This window comes from Cyprinodon variegatus, unplaced genomic scaffold, assembly GCF_000732505.1.
Source record: "Cyprinodon variegatus isolate N-32 unplaced genomic scaffold, C_variegatus-1.0 Scaffold1385, whole genome shotgun sequence".
NCBI classification, from domain to species: Eukaryota; Metazoa; Chordata; class Actinopteri; order Cyprinodontiformes; family Cyprinodontidae; genus Cyprinodon; species Cyprinodon variegatus.
The window spans coordinates 115,783-140,029 of record NW_015151838.1 but is presented as its reverse complement, the minus strand read 5'-3'; the positions used below and the strand labels follow the sequence as shown (position 1 = coordinate 140,029).

Below are 24,247 nucleotides of genomic sequence, written 5' to 3'. Positions count from 1 at the left end.
TCCATCCATCCATCCATCCATCCATCCATTATCTGACACGCTTGTCCCATTTGGGGTCACAAGGGGTGCTATCTCCTGCTATTAATGGGCGAGAGGCGGGGTACACCCTGGCCAGTCCATCGCAGGGCAACTCACACCTAAGGAGAATCTAGAGAAGCCATCTAACCTAACAGTCATGTTTTTGGACTGCGGGAAGAAGCCGGAGTACCCGTAGAGAACCCACGCATGCTCAGGGAGAACATGCAAACTCCATGCAGAAAGACCTTGGGCCGGGAATCAAACTCAGAACCAGCAGTGCTACCCACTGCGACACTGAGCAGCCCAGGAGCTCAGATGGATTAGGAAGAGCCAGACCATTTAAAGATTTAAAAGTGAACAGTAAATATAAAAAAAAAAAAAATACATTCACCTATTGTTCTTTGGTGATCAACAAGAACATGCAGGAGGTTGGTCGCTACTGGTTCTAAGTAGTTAAAATGTCTTCTGAATAAACATAAAACTGTTTGAAAAACAAATGTCCTCCCCTTTTGAGTTTTTTTTTTATTTAGAACCTAAAGTTCTTGATGTTTTGGTGTTGACGTTTTTACGTTTGACTATTCTTCAGGGTTTCTTCATACTTGGAAGGCAGAGTCTCTATTCAAACTTTTTCTTTTTTTTTAAAGGTGGCAGGATGTAGGAAGGTGAGTGGATTCATTAGGTATACAATCATATATATTAACATAATATTTATTTCAAGTGCTATTTTTCTGCCTCTTACTCTTGTTTCTGTTGTTTTTTTGAAGATGGAAAACCACTTGATTAAATGTTAATTGTTTTACTATCAACCATGGCCGTTGGCTCCTTTAGTCCCGGAGAGGGCACTGATTATTTTGCCCTTTCATCATTTCATTCTTTTATAGCGAATCTTCCTCTCTAAGATATGAAGCCGTTTGTAATGGGGGATGTTTCTGACTGACTGTGCATCAGTTTATACCTGCCAGGGGGATGGAGCTGTAATTGGACTATTAGCAAGTTGTTAATATTCAACCGGAGATGGTTTATTTCTGCTTGCATCAGGGCTAATCAACACCCTTTTGGCATTTCCTGGTTCCAGTCAGGCTTATAGACAAAAATATGTTTGAGTTTTCAACTATGGAGCATCATCAATGTTCTCCAGTCATCATTGATCAGGTTATTAGTTGTAATGGAAGATTATTGTCTTTGTGTCGCCAAAAGATGTTGCAGGATATTATCCACCAGCTGAAGAAGAAGAAAACGGCAGTTAATTTATATTTTTGATGCTATTGGTATTTTTTTAAACTTATTTCTTGCAGTTTGGAAAACTACCTTACATGAACCTAAGGTTTGATGTTGCGTCTGTTTTCACTCAGATCTCTCTACCTGATTCTTGAAGTCAGACAGTGATGTTGGACAAAAGGCTTGCCTCACAATTTTCGCACTAATTGATGATGATGCTGATCCATTGGGTTGAGATCAGGGCCTCTGTGCCACACTAAATCATCCATGTCTTTATACGCCTTGGTTTGTAAGCTGGAGCACACAGCAAAACACAGGCTTCAACTAAATAGGTTTCTACCGTACATTTTTCTGCTATAGACTGGGAGGCTGGAGATGTTTGAACCGGTCGGAGTTAGCCAGCCTCAAAGCAGCAGCTTAAATGGATCCTTGACTAGTTTTAACATGTTGGACTTATTATGCATTAATTTTCCTATGTATTTTAATAGTTGTAAATCATATTATCAGAGACGTAGCTAGAATATTTTTATAAGGGTGGCCACGCAATAACCAATGTACACTGAGGGGTGGCTGAAAGTGGATAGGACAGAACCTCAGGGTCAATCTACACTCTTCCAACAGTAAAAATTAACGAGCAAAACATCCGTATTTTCTAAATAAAGATAAACTATACTTTCATATAGGGATGGGCGATATAGAAAAAAAGCTTATCGATAAAAAAAAATGCATATTGATCGATATCGATAATTATTGAAAAAATTTGAAACCATATTTTATGTGCAGCTCTGCCTGGACTTTTTTATAATATTGCTAAATGATTGAATTTTAATAAAAAAACACAAACACAGACTTCGAATTAAATCTTTATTTAACCAACTTTTTAACCATAACAGAATTGTTTTAAAGAAAAATAACTTAAGAGACCTGAGTTATGTTATTAAATACTGACAAAGAATAAACTAAAGTGACCAGAAAAGTGACCAAAATAAATATAACAAATAAATAAATGCCCCCCCACCGCCGCCCCCGTTTCCTGCTTTAACCTGAGTTATTACTTTGAAGTTTCTGGCCCCTCAGCATTTTTATCTCAATTGTTAGAACTACGTGGGAAACTGCCCAGAACTGAAAATAAATATATATTTTCCGAAGATTCCTCGGAGGAGAGCCGCGTCGGGGCCTACACAGCTCGTACTCCTGCGGCTGTGAGCGGCTGACATGATAAAAAAAAAGTTGGTTTCGTTATCAGACTGGTTTTCACTGGTTCCCGACACATTTTCTAGATGACTGTGGTTTGTTTTTGGTCCGACTTGCCATGATCGAAATACTGCCAGACTGCCTAACTACAAAAACCTTTCTTTGAAACAATTTCCTCCGCCTCTCCTTGATGCACAGCTTCATGTGCTCTGTGTTGTGGTTTGAGAGGGCGGCGCTTGGTGACGTCGTGCCTGGGTCCGCGATTGTGATTGGTTGGGAGGAAGCAGTGACTAGCATAAACCTACATGCTAGGCTACAATGAGAAGGAAGGAAAACTGCATTTCTTTTTTATCGAACTTTTATCGACCCTCTTTTTTTCTATTGCGCCACACGTCTATCGATCGATATATATCGTTATTGAATTATCGCCCAGCCCTACTTTCATACAGCCTTTGCTAGCAACATATTTTAAACATCCGTGCTTTCTAAATAAAAGGTATAGTGGTTAAAATTCTTTCAGTTTTGAGTTCTGGGGCATACATTTTTTTCTATCATCATTACTTACCTGCTTGTATCAATAAACATTCTGCATAAAATTGATATTTACAAGCACTAATATCTACATAAATTGTTTATTTGAGTATCATCTTTGATGTTAGTATATTAATGTGTATAATTAACCACAACTAATTTAACTGTTTTGAATATTCCACTTGAGAGTATTACTGCTGCCACCATCTGTATTGGAGGAAAAAAAACTTAGTTTGGTGTAAATTTAGACAATGCCACTCTGCATTGCTGCCTCAAAGTTTTCCTGAGCCGTTATACATGTTGAGGAAAACAAATGTGATCAGTTTGTGATCTGATGTTTACTATTTTAGCTAAAACTCACACCTTCAGCAGAAGCTAACTTGAAATCACACTCAAATTGGAAAAGAATGATTGTTTAAAGTGAGAGTGAAGCGGTCAGAATGTAAAAAATACGTGAGCTACAGCTTCAAAAAACTATGATTTCTCATTTTCAGGGGGGCTTAAGAATTAAAATACAGATAAAATCATCACTTCCTGTTTTATAGTATCTATAGACTACTGTAATTTATGGTAAAAAATAGGCATATCACATTGCATAGCCAGAATGAAGTCCATGAAGTCTATACCTCATGTAATATAACATTAAACAAATACATTATAACAAAATTAGTGTGTTAATGGAGCATAATAACACTGTAGTCAGATAATAACAATATTACACACTCGCATGCACACTCTAATGTGCCAGAAGTGCCAAATCCAAGGCCATAGTTCTCCACCGGAGAAAGGACACCCCTTCTTGAGGTCGGCGGGGAGTCCTTGTCTCAAGTGGAGGAGTTCAAGTATCTTGAGGTCTTGTTCAGGAGTGAGGGGCGGATGGAGCATGAGATCCATAGACGGATCGATGCGGCGTCGGCAGTGATGTGGTCGCTGTATCGGACTGTCGTGGTGAAGAGGGAGCTGAGTCAGGGGGCAAAGCTCTCGATTTACCTATTGATCCACGTCCCCCTCCCTCACCTATGGTCATGAGATCTGGGTAATGACCGAAAGGACAAGATCTTGAATACAGGTAGGCGAAATGAGTTTCCTTCGCATGGTGGCTGGGCGCACCCTTTGAGATCGGCTGAGGAACTCAGTTACCCAGGAAGAGCACAGAGTAGAGTCGTTCCTCCTCAACGTCGAAAGGAGCCGGCTGAGGTGGCTCGGACATCTGTTCCTGGTCGCATCCCTCAGGAGGTGTTCCAGCCATGTCCTATCGGGAGGAGGCCTTGTAAGAGCCCAGGACACGCTAGAGGGACTATGTCTCTGAGCTGGCTTGGTGTCGCCTCTGGATCCCCTCAGAGCACCTGGAGGAAGGGTGTGTATGGATCGGGAAGTCTGAGCATCTCTGCTTAGGCTGCTTAGAGCATTTTGACTACATTGTATTTACAGAAAAAATAAATATTTTTCAACTAACGACCAATGCCTGACCTTCTGAGCCTGCTTAAAACATACAATAACATAACGACCTGAAAAACGTAAGGCTACTTTAAATCAAAATGAATTGTTATGATTCAATTTTCTTAACATTTGAGCATGTACCAATATTTACTAATTCTTTTCATAAAAATTGCATAAAAAGAAATTCCACCAGTGCAAAGAACAGGATGTGATAGACTCTATTACAGAATTTATCCAAGCATGTCATCATCACCATCCTCTTAATCTGTAGTCTTTGTTGTGCTATTGAGCTTAATTTGAACATATAAATCCACTTTAAAAACTGATGAAAATTCTTGAATCTTATGTTTTCCAACAAACAGAAATGTCTGTTTTTATTTCATTTTTTTAAATTAATGATAATACCAAGGCAAGGCAAGGTTTGGGTGGCTGTTTCCTTTCCACTTTACACACAAACAAAATATGTGAATGAATCTGAAGTAAAACAAAAAATGTCTACCGGTTTTTAATATTCTTTTTTAACAAACAAAAATTCAAAAATGGTTTATTTCCTATTAGACCCGAGAATTCAATTCTTAGAAGGAGCACCATCTGCTATCAAATACAGCCATGAGGATTTCTCTACCAGCTTTGAACATCCAGAGGCTCTGATGTGTCGTTTTCTTTGAGGGTTAGTCACAACAGCTTGTGTCTTTAACTGGCCCATTCTAACATTTGGCTTTAAACCTTTCCTTTTTATGTTGGGGTTCTGGGATTCTTTTGAATTTAATTCAAGACGTCTTCCCCATCAGCTCTGACCTACTTACATGTCTTTCTGATGAAAGGCATCCCCTAAGCATGATGCAAGCACACAAACCATTTGATGTGTATGCCAATTTAAGTCTTAATATATGGAGTGAATTTAGTTCCAACATTGTTGTAGCTGTTCAGTGGAAGTGACGTCAAACGGTTCCATGTGTCCAACCTAGCAAACAATAGAAGCGTTATATTCAAGTTGAATTATGTGGATGCTCAGAAGTGACCAGCATCCAGCTCAACTCAGACACCAATGCCAACTCCAGGTTAAGAAAAAAAAAAAGTTAAGTACAGGTGCGAGCTACTAGAACGAGCAGAAGAGTGTTGCAGTTCTGTGTTTTGGCCACAGGTGGCAGTATGACTAGAAACTCTGTAATGCCTCTTTAAATTTAAAAATGATTTATTTTGCTTGCAACAATAATGGAACAAAATTCACTCCATACAATGGTCTTGCATGACCTTATAAAATCTAATGGCACCATTTATATAATTAATCTTCATGAGTCAAACCCAGAATAGCTACATTAGGCTTTTTAGGAACTGGTGGTCAGCAAGAATCATGCAACTTGTGCATCCTAAGTGATCTTCTAGCTGATTAAAACTACAACATTTTGAACCCTGGATTAAGATAAACAGTTTACTAAAAGGCTCAGAAACACATTGAGGAATCAGAAGTTTGCTTTTTGTGAAATAAAACATTAACAGAACCCAGCAGTGATCAGTTGTAGGTTATGGGTTTTCCACAAAACCCAGCATGGTTTCTGTAGAAATCATTTTAGCAGCTCAGAAACTCTTCTCTATGGGAAATTATGCATTGGCTGAGCAAATCAAAACATATTGGATTCCTTTTAGAAGTCAGTGAAGCCATTGTCCCTGCTTCCCTCTGAGGAGCAGAGGGACCCTATGAGGTGTTTTTTCTAAGGACATGCTTCAGAAGATGTAATGGTGTCGTTTGGAGGTGCATTAGAGCAAAAGGCATGGTTAACCGGCACCACTGGTGAAGACACCATGAATAATGAATGATCCCAATTTACATAGCAGTTTTGGAAGGCAAGAAAATGCTGCCATGAATTCATAGTGTTTATGACAAGAATATCATCTGCAAAACAAATAATGAAAATTGCATTTGATCAGCAGATTTTTCACTCCCAGACCTCTGGTAGCTTGTTCCATTTTTTTCTGTAAATGTTGTTTGCAGGTGGAAGTGATACAAGTCGTTAAAAACGTCCCTCATATTTTAGGATTCATGTAGTTGGTTCTCGAGATTTCAAATGAGCAGGTGTTTTATTTCTTTTAAACCAACACTAATTAACTTTTCAACCTTCATAAAATATTTTCAAAACTTTTTTTCAGTGGCAGAAACCCTGCAAAACAAAACAACTACGAATGTGCACTGCTTCACGGCTATAAACTCTTCAGCGACTGATGAGCTCTTTGCAGGAATACGGCACAAAATCAAAGTTATACGTTTCTTATTTTCAACATCGTGTTATGAAACTGTTTCACTGCATTACCTCATTGTTATTTATCCTTCAAACAGCCACTGGAAAAAAAAAAGTAGTTCACCCCATGTGCTGCTCCTCATGGGAAATAATGTCTTCCTTTAGGGAAAACAATAGAGCTTTTGTCCTGTGGAGGAAGCCTAAATCGACCAAAACTGAAGATAGAACTGCTGTAATGGGCTGGTTTGATGCCTTATTTAATAAAGTTATTTGATAAGTCAGGATTTGAATTTAAAACTACATGATGTCCGTTGTTTTTATAGTCTTATAATCAAGCTATAATTTCAGAATTCTGCAAAAAAAAAAAAAAAAAAAAAGGGCGAAATGCATAATAGATACTGTTATACATTTATTTATAACACACAGGACAGTTGTGCTTTAAAGTTTACATACCCTTACATTAAAGACAGAAAAAAATGAATTGAAATTTTGGAACAGTAAAAATAAATAAAAATGATAAAAGTGGAAATTGTGACATTGATTTATATATATATCCATCCATCCATCCATCCATCTTCCTCCGCTTATCCGGGGTCGGGTCGCGGGGGCAGCAGCTTAAGAAGGGAGGCCCAGACTTCCCTCTCCCCAGCCACTTCTTCCAGCTCTTCAGGAGGAACCCCAAGGCGTTCCCAGGCCAGCCGAGAAACATAGTCTCTCTAGCGTGTCCTGGGTCTTCCCCGGGGCCTCCCCCTGGTGGGACGTGCCCGGAACACCTCACCAGGGAGGCGTCCAGGAGGCATCCTAAACAGATGCCCAAGCCACCTCAACTGGCTCCTCTCGACGTGGAGGAGCAGCGGCTCTACTCCGAGTCCCTCCCGGATGACTGAGCTTCTCACCCTATCTCTAAGGGAGAGCCCAGCCACCCTACGGAGGAAACCCATTTCGGCCGCTTGTATCCGCGATCTCGTTCTTTCGGTCATGACCCAGAGTTCATGACCATAGATGAGGGTAGGAACGTAGATCGACCGGTAAATCGCTTTTTGACTCAGCTCTCTCTTCACCACGACGGAAAGGTATAGCGCCCGCTTCACGGCAGACGCTGCACCAATCCGCCTGTCGACCTCCCGCTCCCTTCTTCCCTCATTCGTGAACAAGATCCCAAGATACTTAAACTCCTCCACTTGGGGCAGGACACCCCCCCTGACCTGGAGAAGGCACTCTACCCTTTTCCGGCTTTAAGGATAGAAATTAATACTTTCAGTCACTTTATTTAAAGCATGTAGTTTTTAACAAGTCAATATTCCCCAACACATCAAAATGGGAAGAATAAGACTTGTTGGCATTAAGCCTTGATTTTAACTCCCCTCAAAAGCTTCTGGAGTATCTGCCCGGCCATTTGTTTCAGGAAACAAAAGCATCTACTTATTCTGCCATTAAAATTCATCAAAATAAGGTTAATTTAAAAGGACAATGAGAATGTCAATTCCAAATATTAGTGGGGAAGGATGTATACATTTAAGCCTGTTGGTATAATTCAGACTAGCTTGTTAACCTAAATCTTTTTTTAAACAGATTGAATTATATTTTATATGAACTTTCCTGCCTAGTTGAAATAGAAAATAACAAACCTCTGATTGTTTGTCAGACTTAATGAGTGTATGTAAACATCTGACCCCGACCAAGGGTTTGAATGTTGGAGGGTTTATCTGTATCTGTTCTGTTTTCTTTTTTTCCTACAGTGGAATTCCAGGGAAGAAATGTGGAAGCATCATAATTAGATCGGAGGAGCTCAGCAACTGCAGGGTAAGAATACAACTTTACAGTCTTTAAGATACTTTTATCTCACTTCACTGGACCAGTGAAAACCTGGGGGTTCCCAAATAATTCAGCCTCTGATCCCAAAAATAACTGAAAATAATATTTAATCATTTAATCTATTAACCTAAATGTAATTGTAGTTATTCAATGGATCACTAATTTACCTTAATGAGGATTCAATTATGTATTTTATATCAGAATAATATATTAAATACACACAAAAGAAATGTTGCATTTACTTCTGGTATATTTATTTAATGGGACATGTATATGTATGTATTTTGTAATAATTTTTACATATTGGCCCTCTGTATACCTTTGGAATCACATCACAATGATTGTAAAACAACATCTCATAACCCTACACTTGTCTTAATTGATTTTTTTTGATCTCACAGTGGAGAATTTTACTTGTTACATCAGCTCAATAGTCAAGGTGCATGAGGTATATATATATATATGATATAAACACTGCTGAAGTCCGTTTTTTAACAGGATTATTATACAGGGTTATTGCACAGGGTATATATATATATATATATATATATATATATATATATATATATAGTTATTGCTCTGGGTATTAAATATAAAATAGTTTATTGCACAGAGTATTAAATAGTGATTGCAGGTTATATATTGAACAAGTTACTGCAGTTATGGTGCCAAATTGCAAAGCCTGATGGCAGCAGGGATGAATGAATCCAAACAGGGGTATAAATCTTTCACTAAAGGAGCTGCTCCCGATCCTCCACAGTTGGTGCAGGGGGTAAGAGGTGTTGTCCATGATGAAGGTAAGTTTGGGCAACACCTTGGGATCCAGTAACTTGGGTATTGCGACCCCCTCTTGGGATCTGGACCCCTAATTTGGGAACTCTTGCTCTATTGAAAAAAAAACATTAAAATAGGATTGGATAATGTAACCATTTTCTATGTGTGTTTTTAAACATCATTAATCACAATTTATTTTTTAGACAATGAATGAAAATTGTAATCGTGGCAAGAAATGTATCCCAATTACAACAAACAATATATTGAAAAAAATCCTGAACACTGTACTGTTGCACTGTATAGGGCCTGATTGGAATGTAATGCAGTGGAATTCCTCATCTTAAACAGCTGATGGTGACTAAAAGTCTTAGTCACCACTCTAAAAGAGAGTTGGAAGCAGTGGATTGATGGATGAGCCACAGAGGAGCAAAGAGAATGTGCAAATAAAATTTAATAAATAAAAATGATGTTGCCATCACATGGTTTTCTAATATTAAACAGCCTTTCCCTGCAGACAAATCCCAATCACTCCGCTTTGGCAGATTGTCAACACATTCCAGTGATCTAATATCTTAATATCCCCCAATCCTGGTTCATAAGTCCATAATTTCCTCATGAAAACATTCTTATTTTTTACTGGCCTTCTTTCTTATCATTTAAATGAAGAATTTCTGCATTAATGCTTTTTTTTTCTGCTCTCTAACATTTATTTGTTTTATTTCTCCCATTCAAGGAGTCAGTGATGCTCCAGTTTTGCGGCAACAAGTTGGATAAGAAGGACTTCTTTGGAAAATCTGATCCATTTCTAGTGTTCTACCGCAGCAATGAAGACGGATCGTAAGTTCAATAAGCGTTGTTCCTCCTCTTGAAATGAGAAAATGTCGCTATGACAATTTGAAGCATTTGAGCAAACAGCAGCACAACGTACAGAGAGCCTGAGCACGGCTGCTCATGCTCCAGAAGCTCCTATGCAGAGCCACTTGTCTATGTGATGTCACATAATGCTTGATGATGTATACGTGACATGCCCTCCGTCCAGCATCATGAGGAAGCAGCAGATGAGTGGATAAAATGGGACAGAGTTGACAAGAGGAAAACAAAGCGGGGAGTGATGGATAAGATGGAATTAAGTGAAAACTTTGTGTGGAGGTCACTGTTTTTTTGCCCTACAGTTGCTTGTTATCACAGTCGACTTGAGCATCTCACACTTAACACATTCTCTGTAGAGCAGCTGGGTTTCTACTGATGCAGCTTAAATGCTGCGCTGCAGGGTATAACAACAGCACAGCGTTGTAACAAAGAGCCAGTTTAGATAGACGCAAAAAAAAAGGCAAAAATAAAGTGAAAATGAAACAGAAAGCAATGATTTGGGGGTTATAAATTCCTCTTTATTTCCGCCTCTATTAACACTCCTGTACTTTTCACAGCTACACCATCTGTCACAAAACAGAAGTGGTGAAGAACACCCTGGACCCGGTGTGGCAGGCTTTTAAAATTCCTGTCAGGGCGCTGTGTAACGGAGACTACGACAGGTACAACACACCGCCCACAGCAGGGATCCTAGAAACCCACAAGAATTGTTTACAGATAATTGGGTTGAATCCTAATGTAATCTGATCCAAAGCAGACTCTTTTAGCATTTAGAATACTAACTAAAGCAAATATCCAGACATGATGGTGATGGGGCCTGACACATAAAATTAATGAGCTTATGAAATCCCCAGAAACTTGCAAGAAAAGTCAAAAACACAATGAAGTGTTTCCTCATGTATAGATGATGGGGGGAAAAAAGCTAATCTGTGGAAATAAAGGAAGCTTGAGGATTTTTTCATAAGAAATGCCAGGGCAAGTTTCCAATAAAGTCTTTAGTGACCATTTTATTTTAAATCAGTTTCCAGAAATAAAGTTATAAAAGTTCCAGTAAATCAAGACAGATGTTTATGGAGTGGGTTTGTTCCACTATTGTTGCAGCAAAGAACTTTTGTTTTGTTTTTAATGGAAATTTAAAAAATACAGTAATGGAAAAAAAGTTTTAATGAAAAAGGCTTATTAGAATAACATTGCTCTTTTCTCATTGTTTATTTGTTAAAAACATTGTCTTTTTTAAATTACTTTTTTCAATTATTTTCTATGTTTACAGGATTTATATTTTCAAAAATTGTTTTCAGACCATTTTCTAAATTGAATGTTACACATCACATTCTTTGACTTTAACAGATTACAAACATTTACTCTTGACTTTTACTTTGACCAATAAAATGTTGTTGCTACGTCCATATAGACCAATAGAAAACCATCTTAGCTTCGCACCGAATCGAGAAGGACGACCACACAGACAACCGGGAAGGCATACCAAGGACCAATCACAGCTGCTTTTGGTCTGCAAATTTCCGCTTGAGGTCTGCGTGTGTTTGCGACTGTCCCACAGGTAGTCAGGATTTTTTTGAGGTGCGCGAGGACAGTTGCAGAGCCTCTGTGCGGGGGGCGTGGTTGCAAACAGAGATAGATTTGACATTTGCAGAGGCTATGCGTCAGAAGCATAAATTTGGCTTTACACTCTACCGTTATAACAGTCTACAAACAACATTTTCCCCCTCATTCATGAAAGTGTAAAGTACGAAAACGATCATACGAAGTACTATTAAAAACGGTCAGGGTGAAGAGTAAGAGTAACTCAGCAAGCAGCTGATCGTCAGCGGGGCGAATAACTGGAATCACTGCAGAGGTAGAAAACACAGGTCAGTGGCTGGAATGTTGGGCTACTTATGACTATGAGCAAAAAGTCACTGACCTGGTTCAAAGTCCAGTCCGATCCCAGATGAGAGACAGATTATCCTCCGTTTGCAGCTGAAGCTGCTTCCAGCACCCTGAGTAAGGATGAGCTGACGACAGCTGACGCCGAGGGAGCAACAGAGTCCTTAAAGAGAATCCAAGCCGAGGTCAGAGAAAGGCTACGTTCACTCTGCAGCCTGAAGTGACCCAAATCTGATTTTTTGGCCCATATGCGACCTGGATCTGATCTTCTCATTACAGTTTAAGCAACACAGATCCCATTTTTTCCAATGCGACCCAGGCCGCTCGGCTATGTGGTCCTGAATCCGATACGAATCTGATCTTTTCAAATGTGACCTGTGTCTGAACGGCCAGGTCGCATTCATCCGACCTGAACGTCATTAGTAACCAAAGGTCACTATTCTGGGTCTTGCTATGAAGAAGCGGCAAGAAAAACAACAATCATGACAGACGATGATGCTGAGAGCAGTATTTATGTTTAACCATCTTGAAAAGATTGTGTTTTTTATGGTTGGAAAAGACCGCTAGATGCACACCGGCACTACCATTCATGTTTACTTCCGTAAGCACAGAGCACACTGGCCTGTAACGTCATTGTGTCCTCTACTGCGCATGCGGGACATTTTCCTTGAATGACTGCAGTTCACTCAGGAGATCACATACAAGTCGCATATATTTGAAAATATGAACGTCAACGAAAAAAAATCGGATTTCACAAAAAAATCGGAATTGCAGCAGACAGGGGCAAGGCAAAAAAACTCCAATATCCCCCGACAAAAAGCAGGTCAGATACAGGATATCAGACACACTTACTTGATGGGTAGAGTTACTCTTGAATAGCTTGAATAATCTGGCACTGGAGGCTGAAAACAAGCAGCATATATAGGAGCTGGAAACAGGTGGATAAGATAAGTGGTAACGAGAAACTGGGCAGAGTTAAACAGGTGAATGGAATGAGCTATCAAGACATGACACATTCCTAAAAAGTGACCAATCACAGGCAGTTTCCCGCAGAGAAGCAGCATGGACTGATGCTTGTGATATATTGGGCAACCTTATGGAAGTCAATCTACATACATAAAACATTAAAATGTGCATGTAGAGTAGATTATATCAATGTTTTTTTTTTTTTTTTTTTTTTATAAAACTGCTCTTACTGTATGAGTATTTATTCTTTTGGCAGAATACTGACTTTATCCATTCTAAGCTTTCCTCTCCAGAATAATTCAGATAAAAAATATGAATTAGGTTTAATGAGGAAAGCCAGAAAATTACTTCTACAGTAATACATCAATAATTTAATTCATGAAAGCTAAAATTCTTTTTTTTTTTTTTTTTTTTTTAGCTGGTGCTGCTAATATCTTTCACTATTTTACGACTGTCCACTGCTTGACTGATTACAGCAGTTATGCTCTAAAGCAATAATATGAGTCATAGTTTGCCTTAATGGATCTATTTGGAAATAAGCTGTGATTTATAGCTCTACTTCTGCGTAATCATTATTAAAGAGTCTCTCCAGTCAACAACGTGGTGAGATTCCTGTTAACAGTCTGTTTTGGTAAGTAGGCCATGACAAATGAAAAGAAATCATGTGTAACATAATGATGATTATTATTTACTGTCATTGCTGTAGATAGACTTTTGAATCCTCCCCAGTCGATTAGAATACCTTTAAAGCAAATGATTACTTACTATTATGAGTTAATCTCTTATAATTATAATCTAATAATTATGCCACCATTCAGCCACTCCTTTATTGGAACGCATTCACATAACAAACCCTTCAACAGAGCAGCTGTTTGCTCTTTAAACTGATGATAAATCTTAAGTGATGAGCTTGTTTTATGCTCCTTTTCTTTTCTCTACAGGAGCATAAAGGTGGAAGTCTATGACTGGGACAGAGATGGAGGGTGAGGATTTACTTTATTATTTTTGTTACGTTTGTACAGACCTGGTTGTGATTATATCCTCTGTGTCTTTGGGTTGCAAACATTCAATCCATGTCATATTATTGTCTCTTCTGAGTTTAACAGTTTACACATTCAGAATGAAGAAGAGCTGTATCATCACATTGCTTCTTGCTATAAAAAAGAACTACATGTACTTAGTTTATTGTCTATTTATCTTTTTTTATTTTTGCATATAAATCATAAGAGAAATTAGGTGCTTGATAATTTCTTGGAATCTGAAATCCCAACACATTGAAAAAGACCAAATTTAGTGGTTTGGGAAGAATGGTAACAACAACAACACTGTAGCAGCTAGAGAAATTTCCTAAATAGCTGGTTATGGTTGGTTAAAAGGTGTTGGATTGTGAAATGGGAATGGAAATTGCATCTCAAAGATGGGAATCGCATGTGAAAGTCATGGTATTATGATGTAAAGGATGAGACTCAGATGTGTGTGAAATTCTCACGATTTTTATGTGGAAAACTGAAATCAAGTGTGAAGGATGGGAATCCCATGGGAAATTCATTGGGTTTTTCATCTTGAAGACAGGAACCACATGTGAAAAATGGGAATCACATGTGAAATTTAATGGATTTGTTTTAAGTAGAATATGGGGGAAAAAACGGGCTATCTGGTGGCGCAATGGGTAGCACTGCTGCCTTGCAGCAAGAATATGATTCCCATTCATATGGGAATCATGGGATTTTTTGTAAGGGACCAGAATAAGTAGAATGTGCCTTGCTTGCTTGGTAAAATATTGTTCTTCCACAACATGAGAAGAACAAAGCTGAAGAACAAAACAACATGAGAAAAGGATTCTAAAAGTTTTTCACGGACACAAGCCTCAAAATGTCCTCTGACATTTAACCAGCAACTACGTTTTCCGCACGGTTTAAATTGGAAAAATTATTTTCCAACACTTTAGGATTCAAGATTGGGAAGCCTTGAAACGGTAAAGAAAAAAGTTGAACAAGCACAACCTTTTCTGTGTTTTTACATGAATAAGTCATTCACAACTTGTGTTTTTAAGTGAGACCTGACAGAGGCCTGTTCCTCCTTGCATGTTAAAGACAAGCGAAATACTTAATGTCAAAGACAAATGTAGGTCTTCAGCAGAGAAGAAATGGCTACAAGAATAGAGCTACCTCCTGAATTGCTTTCATAACAGTTCTAATTTCAGAGTATAAAATAACTTGTGCTAAAACAAAGGTAGCATATGAACTAAAGTTAATCTTCCAATCACACTGTAAACAAGACTGTAAAAGAAAAAAAATTCCCATCCTTAGAGAACTTAAACAAAACGTGGTATGTGAACATGTCTCCATAACAACCGTTTATTTTAAGACTTCTGTATAAATCTTCATCAGAGGTGCAAATAACTGCACATGTTGGATAGGGACAACGTATTCATGTGAAGCAGAGTCAGAAATGACCAGTTATTCCGACATAGGGAAATCTTTTGGGTTTTTGATGTTAACTGCAAACAGTATCTGATATTAGTTTGGGCCTGTTTAACTGAGCTGCGGCAATCCTCATTTAAATAGCCTTTATTACATCCATGGAATTAGGAAACTAATCTTTCTGGGATCCTGCATCTTCTATAATTTATCCTCTTAAAACACTTTGCAATGTAAACATATTTCTTTTTTTTTCTTCTTTTTTACAGCCATGACTTCATTGGCGAGTTCAGCACCAGCTACAGAGAAATGTGCAGAAGCCAGTCGCAGTTCCACGTCTATGAGGTGCAATACTACACACACGGACTTTAACTGTCATATATGTCTGAATTCATTACCCTAGTCCCATGGTGCTGTATGACCCCAAACTCCAAATTTTAATTAGACACAACAAAAGGCTGGGAAGCACTTATTTAACACTTTATTACAATAAAAATACACAATTCATCAGCTCCACACACCAATAAACTCTCTACATGTACTGTTAGGAAAGCTCGACACTCACCAAAGTGTTCGGCTGATCCGTACTCACAGATGTGTGGCGTTTTTTCAGTTAATCTGAGACCTCTTTGTGTGAAATGTTATATTAATACAAGCAGACAATACCACAGCAGCATTCAGAGGTGGATATCTAGTTACATTTTCTTAACTAAATGTCTTTACAGGAGTACTTTTACTGCACTGTGCAGATAGTTGCAGAATTGGGACATTTTAACAGTTTATTCTAACTGGAGACAGCATTCGTTCTGTAGTTGGCCTTTGATGTGCAGACTGCTTTTCTAATACCTCTTTGCAAAGAAATTGCATGGCTTTTTAGTGTGGAGTTCATCTGCCACAGATGTATGAGGGCTTGTTAACTGTTGACTGTAGCAAATAAGGAGCAAACATTGTCGATGTTTTAGTTGATAATCTCAGTGAAGAAAGATTCTCTTGCATCTTTTAGTTGTAAATGACATCAGTGAAGCTTCTCTTTATAGATTTCATAGTGGACTTGGACTCACCTCCTTGATTCTGCTTTTCGGCGTTCCATCTTTTCTTTTCTCACTGAGTGTTTCTCCATGGGGATTTAACCTTCACTTTATCTGGAGCAATGGAATCAAGTATTCTTTAGAATGTAAACCTTCAACCACCTCACCAACTGAGAATCAGGGTAAAGTGAAAGCAGGAGGGTAAAGTTATTAATTGTCCTGTCTTATAAAATTTTTGCTAATTAGATCAGTTAGGAAAATGGTTTCAAAGTAAACAAATAAATAATATGATGAGGCAACATCAGTTACAGAAGCATTCAAAATATTTAGACCTTTGCTGATGACCAGGTCGAAAATATGTCCTTGATTGTGTGTTGGCTATTTAACATGTTAGAACCCAAACTTTCATGTGTCACATAGTTCTTTTGCACCTTTGTCTTCAGGGTTGTCAACATATACATTAAAGTCTCCCACAATAATTAAGTAGTCGTGTTCAATATCTGTCATTGAAATCAATAAAAAACATTTGTTTTGGACTTTGGAAGCCTGTAAACATTCACAAACAGAGGGCCCTGTACTTGGATAGCCAGATACTCAAAAGATTCACCTCAGTGAATCATTAAACAGAGTAATGAGCCCTCCCCTTTTTAAAAAAAGCCCGTTCTGATGGAGAAAATTCTAATTGAGAGGTGCGGCCTCCAATAAAATCGGCATTTCCTTATTTTCACCTGGCCATGTCTCTTTTAGATATTGTAACAGAGTTTGCTACTAACCCTACTGTTTAATCCATCTTTTGTAAAAGCTATGGTCATCTATTTTATAAGTGTGTCCAGGGATACGCTCTATCTGAGTCACATTTTGTTCATGGTTTGCAAAAAATATTTATGGTCTTCCTCATGGCGAGCAGGTGGAATCTATTACCTTTCCAGACTTATTCTGCACTTTTTGTCAGATTGAAAGTGTTTAATTAGGGAAAGTTTAAAGATAAAACTCTCTTTAAAGTTTGGCTTTGCTTGTGCTGACAAGAAAAAATATACCAGCCATTATTTAACTAATTAGCAGCATAAAAGCTGGAGAAGCCCAATTGACTTTGCTTTTATCGTCCTCCTTTTCCCCTCTGAAAATTCACTATATTACAGCCATTATGTGTAGCAGAATAGTTAAGAAAAAAGAAAAAATTGCAAATACTATAAAGAAGAAAATCCAAAGGAGACAGTAATCTGATTCATGATTATTCAAATGCTGTGTTTATTCCATATTTGGGAATGCTTTGTTTTCACTGAGTTAGGGTTGTGGTCCGACTTTTGTGGCTTTGAGTTTATTTTAGGTATTCTTTTGGTTTCTGTTTAGTTTATTGGTCTCCATGGGGGTGTACCAGTTATTATTCACTGAAGGAACTGCCACACATCATTTTTAGCAGTACATCACCCTTTGCAAACCTTGTAAATGCCTCTAGCTCAATGCAAACATTGTTTTGAATAGTGAAAAATAGGCATTCAATTACATTACTAACTGCTATCATTGTTTTGTTTCTTTCTTTGATGAGTCCTGCTGAGGCATTTCAGGAATAGACAGACTATATTTATTCATAAAGGAAAATTTAAGATGTAATCCTAATTTTTTGATTGACTTTATTAGAGCCACACTGCATTGAATTGGTAGGCCACAGTGAAGTTAACCTAACCTGTCTGTATACAGTAGATGTATCTGTCATCTTTGGTTCATGACGACATTCATGGCATTCACACCAAAGAGTTACATTTTTGTCTCATCATACCAGGGAATAATGTCTTTCATGGTTTGCGAGTCCTTTAGGCGCCTTTTGGAAAACTGGCTTTTATTTGCAGCATACAGGTCTTGGTGCTTCTATACTTCTTCCATTTACTAAAGATTCATAGTGCAATACCATACCACACCAACTTAATTTATGAAGCACTTTATATACCCCTGCCTACCTTTGTGAAGCAGAAAAAAGACTAATACAAAGTGAATCCAGTAGAACTTTTTATTGCCTACCTGGAATGGGTGACAATAGTTGAATAAACTTTTGTCTCTCAAAATGGTATCGGTGCCTTTTTGTTGGTACTCACCGATACCAACAGTGTTGTGCCTGAACGCGTTCATTGAACGAAAGTTCATGAACTCGTTCATATTTTGGGCGAACGTGAATTGAACGTACTGCATTGCTGCCTGATGAACGTTATTGTGAACTCGTTCATTCTGGTGTCTGTGAACGGCACGCTCTCTCAGTTCAGCTCCGTTCAATAGGTTGCCAGATTTCTATAGAGCCCTCCAGGGGAAACCCCGGCTAAATCAAACCGTAAACAGGCCTTAATATGTAGCGGGAAAAACACCCAATCTGGCAACACCAGCTACCAGCGTCGTAGCCTACAGCCGCGTGCGTCATCAAAACAAAAATGCAGCGTGAAGCCACAGCAGCATGGAGGCGACAAAGCAGCAGTATGATCACTTAAAACAGTTTTATGACCAGGTTGTCGGTGAGGATGATGGCAACAAGTTTGCCCGCCGGCTTTCAGTAAAAAAATCCGCACTTCAGTAACCTTAAATTCCTACCTCAGCCTGGTCCCTCAGTTTGTGTTAGTAAAATCTTCTTGAGCGGAGGTCTTCAACGGGGGATCCGCGACCCCTAGGGGGTCTACGGAGGTACTGCATGAGGGTCTGCATGGTTAGTTGATATTTTTATATTCCCCCCCCTGCAATTTTTTTCCCCACTAATTGAAATGTCTTTAAATACTCATTAACATGAAATCAACACACTGTAGTAAACAGATAAATGGAGACAAAAGATGTCTTTCAGTCATCAATGCACACATTCAGCGACACACAGGAGCTCTTTCAAGCTGGGCACCGTTTCCTTCACAACAACCAGGAATCAGAATCAGAAAAACTTTAATAATCCCAGGGAGAAATTAATTTCTTTACATTACTCTATCTGTAATAGAGTGACTATAGGACACAATTTCATACAATATATATAGTTAGGGGGTCCCCGCTCCATCTCGCCATCAGTTTGGGGGTCCTTGGTCTGGAAAACATAGAAGACCCCTGTTCTTGAGGGTTTTACTATCCATGTAACTTGTTTGTTAAACCTGCCTGGTATAATTTTCCAGGATTCCAGTATTCCTTTTTAGTATGTATTGAAATGGAATTTCAAATGGAAAAAATTATTAAAATAAAAAAAAACATTTGCACCTTAAAGACTACTTTCCTATTTTTCTTTTAATAATTACTCATAAAAAAGACCATTCAAGCAGCACATTTTTCCTGATGTTTTTGAGAATATACTGTAGGGGTGAAAGCTGCAGCTGCTACTAGTGTGAAGTGAATGGACAGCAACAAAGCGTTAAAGCAACAATGGGGAAATCTGTCCCCTCAATGCTAATGTAAACCCTGGTTGGATAAGGATTCAAAACTGGATATGAAGATGAAATCTGACGCACAGTTTCAGTGTTACAACTGATAAAATAATTGCTGTCTGTGGTTCTACAGTAGGCTATGGTGTAATTGAGCAATATATGAAAAAAAAAGAACTATGAACTAGTTCATTTTTTGGTTTTGAATTATGAACTATGAACTGAACTAGTTCATTTTAAAATGTGTGAACTGAACTTTGAACTAGTTCACGTAGAAAGAGAACTTTCCCAACACTGGATACCAATACCACCATTTTAGAGCTGGATGGGGGCATTTCCCTATACTGGTATCGGTGCAACACTAACTCATATACAAACACACTAAAACAGAGTGAAACATCTGAGATTATGCTAAAAGCCAAAAAGAAAATATGGGTCTTAAGAAGAGACTTAAAAACAGCGAGTGAAGAGGCCTGTCTTATGGCTAAAGGAAGATCATTCCATAGCTTGGGAACTGCCACAGAATAAACCATGGTCCCTTCTGAGCTTGCACTTCATCCTTGAACGGTGGGGTAACGGCAGTTTGAGGCAAGGAGGGAGTCTCAGCTCTGTCAGACAGAGAGGAGCAGAAGTAAATGCTGTCAGGCAGCACAAGGCTGGCTCTACATAGGACCTGGAGGTAGCGAACTGCAAGTTTTTCACCTGGAATAGAAACTCAGATTCAGTTACTGAATCGGCTAAATGGACTGGATCAATTATTGAAGAAAGGAAATAAACTGAGCATCATATTATTTTGAAATGCTTCTCGGAAACCATGTCCATTACAGCATGAAGTGATTTTTGTCATATTTGCCTACTCGTGGTCTATTTCTGTAACCTGACAACAGCCAGATGCATGTCTCGCTCCGCCTAGCTCCACTCACATACATCTGGGAAACCACTCATTGAAAGTGATTTCCCCAACCGAATTTATGGTCTGGCCAATCAGGACGCAGGGCGGGTGTGTCCTGCATGTGACGTAGTGGAGAAGCGAGTTCTGTAAGTCGTTCGTCTATACTTCTTTGGTTGGCTTCTTTTTTTAAAATAAGTCTGCTGTGCACAATGTTGCCTTTTATCCGCACATTTTCATGGCACAAACGACATTGATCATTTACCGACATTGCGCTGATTCGACTGTTGCTCTCACAGCGTCACGGGTTAGCTTCGGTGTGAGTGGTTGAAATAGCCCGTTGATAAAGATGACAGACAAGTGGCTTATCCAATCATATGCAAGGAGTTTTGATAAGGCCCAGCCTTCAGTAAAGGCAATTCCTATGGCGGTTTCCCAGATGCATGTGAGTGGAGCTAGGCGGAGCGAGACATGCATCTGGCTGTTGTCAGGTTACTATTTCTGTAGAATAGACACAAAACGTTGTATTTAATTTTATAATCAGGTATCAATAAAATTTCTAAAAATAGATGGATAACCATAACAAATCTGTTGGTTTGCTAAAATTGTGAGAAAACCAGCCTTGAATATTTTGTATTTATATAGAAAAGATGCATTCTTTGTCCTCTAATAGTATCAGTTTAAAGAGTGGGTCTCGGCAATAGAAAGGCAATTTCTTTATTCCCTTGTAATGATCTGCTGAATCACCATAGTCGGTTTCCTGATATTTCCTCTTCCCTCACTTTTCTATCAGCTCTGCTAACGCATAAATCTCTGGAGACTAAAACTCAGTAAAGCTGCTTAGGTAAAAAAACAACCTCAATCATTTTAGTATAGAGACAGAAGAATGGGGCTTCTTTTATCCATGTTGGATATTATATGTTATCATAAACGTCTTTTTTTCACCATGACCAACCCTGTTTTTATTTTTATCTCTGTGAAAATACAGATGCTGTTAAATATGTTTACTTTAATCATTTCTTTTAGCCGCCTTCATATTATTATTATCTGTGTTCTTTTTGGAGCAGCATTCTGAAGCCTGTGGAAAAAAAGTTTTTGTACAGAAAAAAGAAAATGACCAAAATAATTACACTAATTACTCAGTCTTTAATGTGTCTATTAAAATACTTATTAAAAAGGTTTATTTCAGGCTTGCTGCATAGTCTGGGTTAATTAAAACTAGAAAGGCCAGGAGTCACTCCAACTTTGACTGCAACAAAATCATTTGAGGCTCAACTATTCAACATGTTTTTAGGCTTTTAAAACAAGCTTATATCTCCACAGGTGCTTAATCCAAAAAAGAAAGGGAAGAAGAAAAAGAAGTACCTAAACTCAGGAACGGTAAGTAGAAACTTTTCTATTACATACAACTACTAAAAATACACTTGAATGATGTACTGTTTACAGAAAATTTGTAAATTTGGTGCCTATAAATCACAAGTGTCTATAGTCACATTACATATGCCTCTACCAAAAATACCATTATCCAGTTGATACTATAAGACTCCATGTGTCCATCCTTGTAGTGTTTTAATCATCCTTTTTAAGCCTAAATGGAATCTCAGCACCAGGTGCAATGAGCTGATGTAAACGGACTTGGCCATCTACTGGCAGTACTGCTGAGCTACCAGGAAGCTGCAAATGGAGGCCAATAATGCTACTTAATAGAACTATCTTTAGAGTCTTTCCCACTGAAATTGGCGGGTTAACCTGGGTTTTAATTCAATTCAATTTCAATTCAGTTTATTTATATAGTGCCAATTCACAACACATGCCATCTCAAGGCACTTTACAGTTCAACCAGATCATACAGTCAAATTGATTCAGAGTTTTCTATCTAAGGAAAACCAGTTGATTGCATTGACTCATTGACTCGAATGCAATCCCTCACACTAAGCATGCTTGTAGCGACAGTGGAGAGGAAAAACTCCCTTTTAACAGGAAGAAACCTCCAGCAGAACCAGGCTCAGTGTGAGCGGTCATCTGCCGAGGCCGTCTGGGGTTTAAGGAAGCAGAAGCAGAGATACAAAAAGCAACTATAAAAGGCGGCCCCATCCAGGAAAGACACAGCCAGGCAGACAAGCTCCGAGCCAGCTTCCATGTCCGAGGATGAAGAGAGCACATCCTGGCAGTCACAGTCAAAGAAACAGGACTACACTGGAAAACAGGCCGATCTCCAACATCTATAAACAAGGGTGTTGATGGCAGCAGCACAGCTGATATTTCTCTCCAGGATGGTGTCACATCCAGCCAGAAACAGCCGAGGCAAAGTCACTATGAGAGAAAGCACAGAGCATAACGTTAGAGATTGAACTAACAGATTCTGCAGAGTGGGAGAAAAGAGACAGAATAAAGCAGAATGATGAAATGGAAGTTCCTATGTCCTCCAGAAATCTAACCCTATAGCAGCATAACTACCCATAGAAACATGGGTCGAACTGCTAACCCCTCGCTGGCAAGCTGCGGGCCTTTGACCCACCACGACTGCGTGTCTGGTGACACCATAACGCTGGGTATGCATTGATTGTGTCACCAGTGTGATAGAAATCAAGAAAGTAAACAATGGAAAGCAACATTTAAGAAAGTCAGGGCATAATAACTGTGCTTTATTGTTTTGCACTATTTTCCCTCTGAGTCCCTACCACCAGTGCTGCTCAATATTCATCGAATGTAAACAGAGTTGTTTCAGTTTGTTAAATCAGATCGACTGGTGCGGTGTGTTGACGTCCGTACATGCTGTCTGCTCAGCTTGTTTTTGTTATATAAAGACTACATTTCCGAGTGTCCAACCAGATTCTCTGCTCTCAGGAGTTAGCAATCATTCATTCCCATCACCAGCAGTGTTTTATTGCATTAATAAGTTTTAACATTTTGATCATGATTTGAGTATTATGGATCAGAAAATATTAGCTACTGACAGTGATGGGACTAACGGCGTTGAAAGTAACGGCGTTACTAACGGCGTTACCTTGTTTTAGTAACGAGGTAATCTAACTAATTACTTTGACTGTAACTATAACGCAGTTACCATTGCAGACACCCCGTTACTGCACGCTACTCAGATTGCACAATGAACCTTTTTTTCATGTTAGGACTCGTGCGCGCCTTGTAATGAGAGAGGGGAGGATGAGAATGGCTGATGTATAGTGAGATTCCGTCTGTCAGTTGGGTAGGTGGGTGTTCCACTGGTGGGTGTTAACGTACAGCACACACAGAGAGATGGAGAGTGAGGAGGACTCCAGCAGCAAAACAGCGTTTTCCTGATGGAAATACCAGTGTTACGTCGAGCTGCGTTTCCCCATCACATATGGTTTCCCCTGCATCTCCGCACAGCGCAAGCAGCACGATTCACAGCGCAAGCGACAAGAAATGCGCATGCTCGCTAAAGGCGTGCAACAGTCGCCCTGTGGTCACGCCACAGGAGAACTATGGAGAGCGTGAACGATCAAATGATAGCCTATATAGAGAAAGGGAGAAATCTGGATGGATGGATGGATGGATGGATGGATGGATGGATGGATGGATGGATGGATGGATGGATGGATGGATG

General features: G+C 38.9%; 1 protein-coding gene across 1 annotated transcript in view; it reads left to right on the top strand.

Moving 5' to 3' along the window:
* The window catches only part of LOC107103155 (copine-8-like), a 96,611-nt gene that overhangs the window by 21,694 nt on the left and 50,670 nt on the right, over window positions 1–24,247 (top strand). The window contains exons 3-8 of the mRNA XM_015402700.1: window positions 8,378–8,441; window positions 9,961–10,064; window positions 10,655–10,759; window positions 13,889–13,930; window positions 15,637–15,712; window positions 21,982–22,038. Coding sequence (XP_015258186.1) covers window positions 8,378–8,441; window positions 9,961–10,064; window positions 10,655–10,759; window positions 13,889–13,930; window positions 15,637–15,712; window positions 21,982–22,038 — 448 coding nt within the window. The remainder of the gene's footprint in view (window positions 1–8,377; window positions 8,442–9,960; window positions 10,065–10,654; window positions 10,760–13,888; window positions 13,931–15,636; window positions 15,713–21,981; window positions 22,039–24,247) is intronic.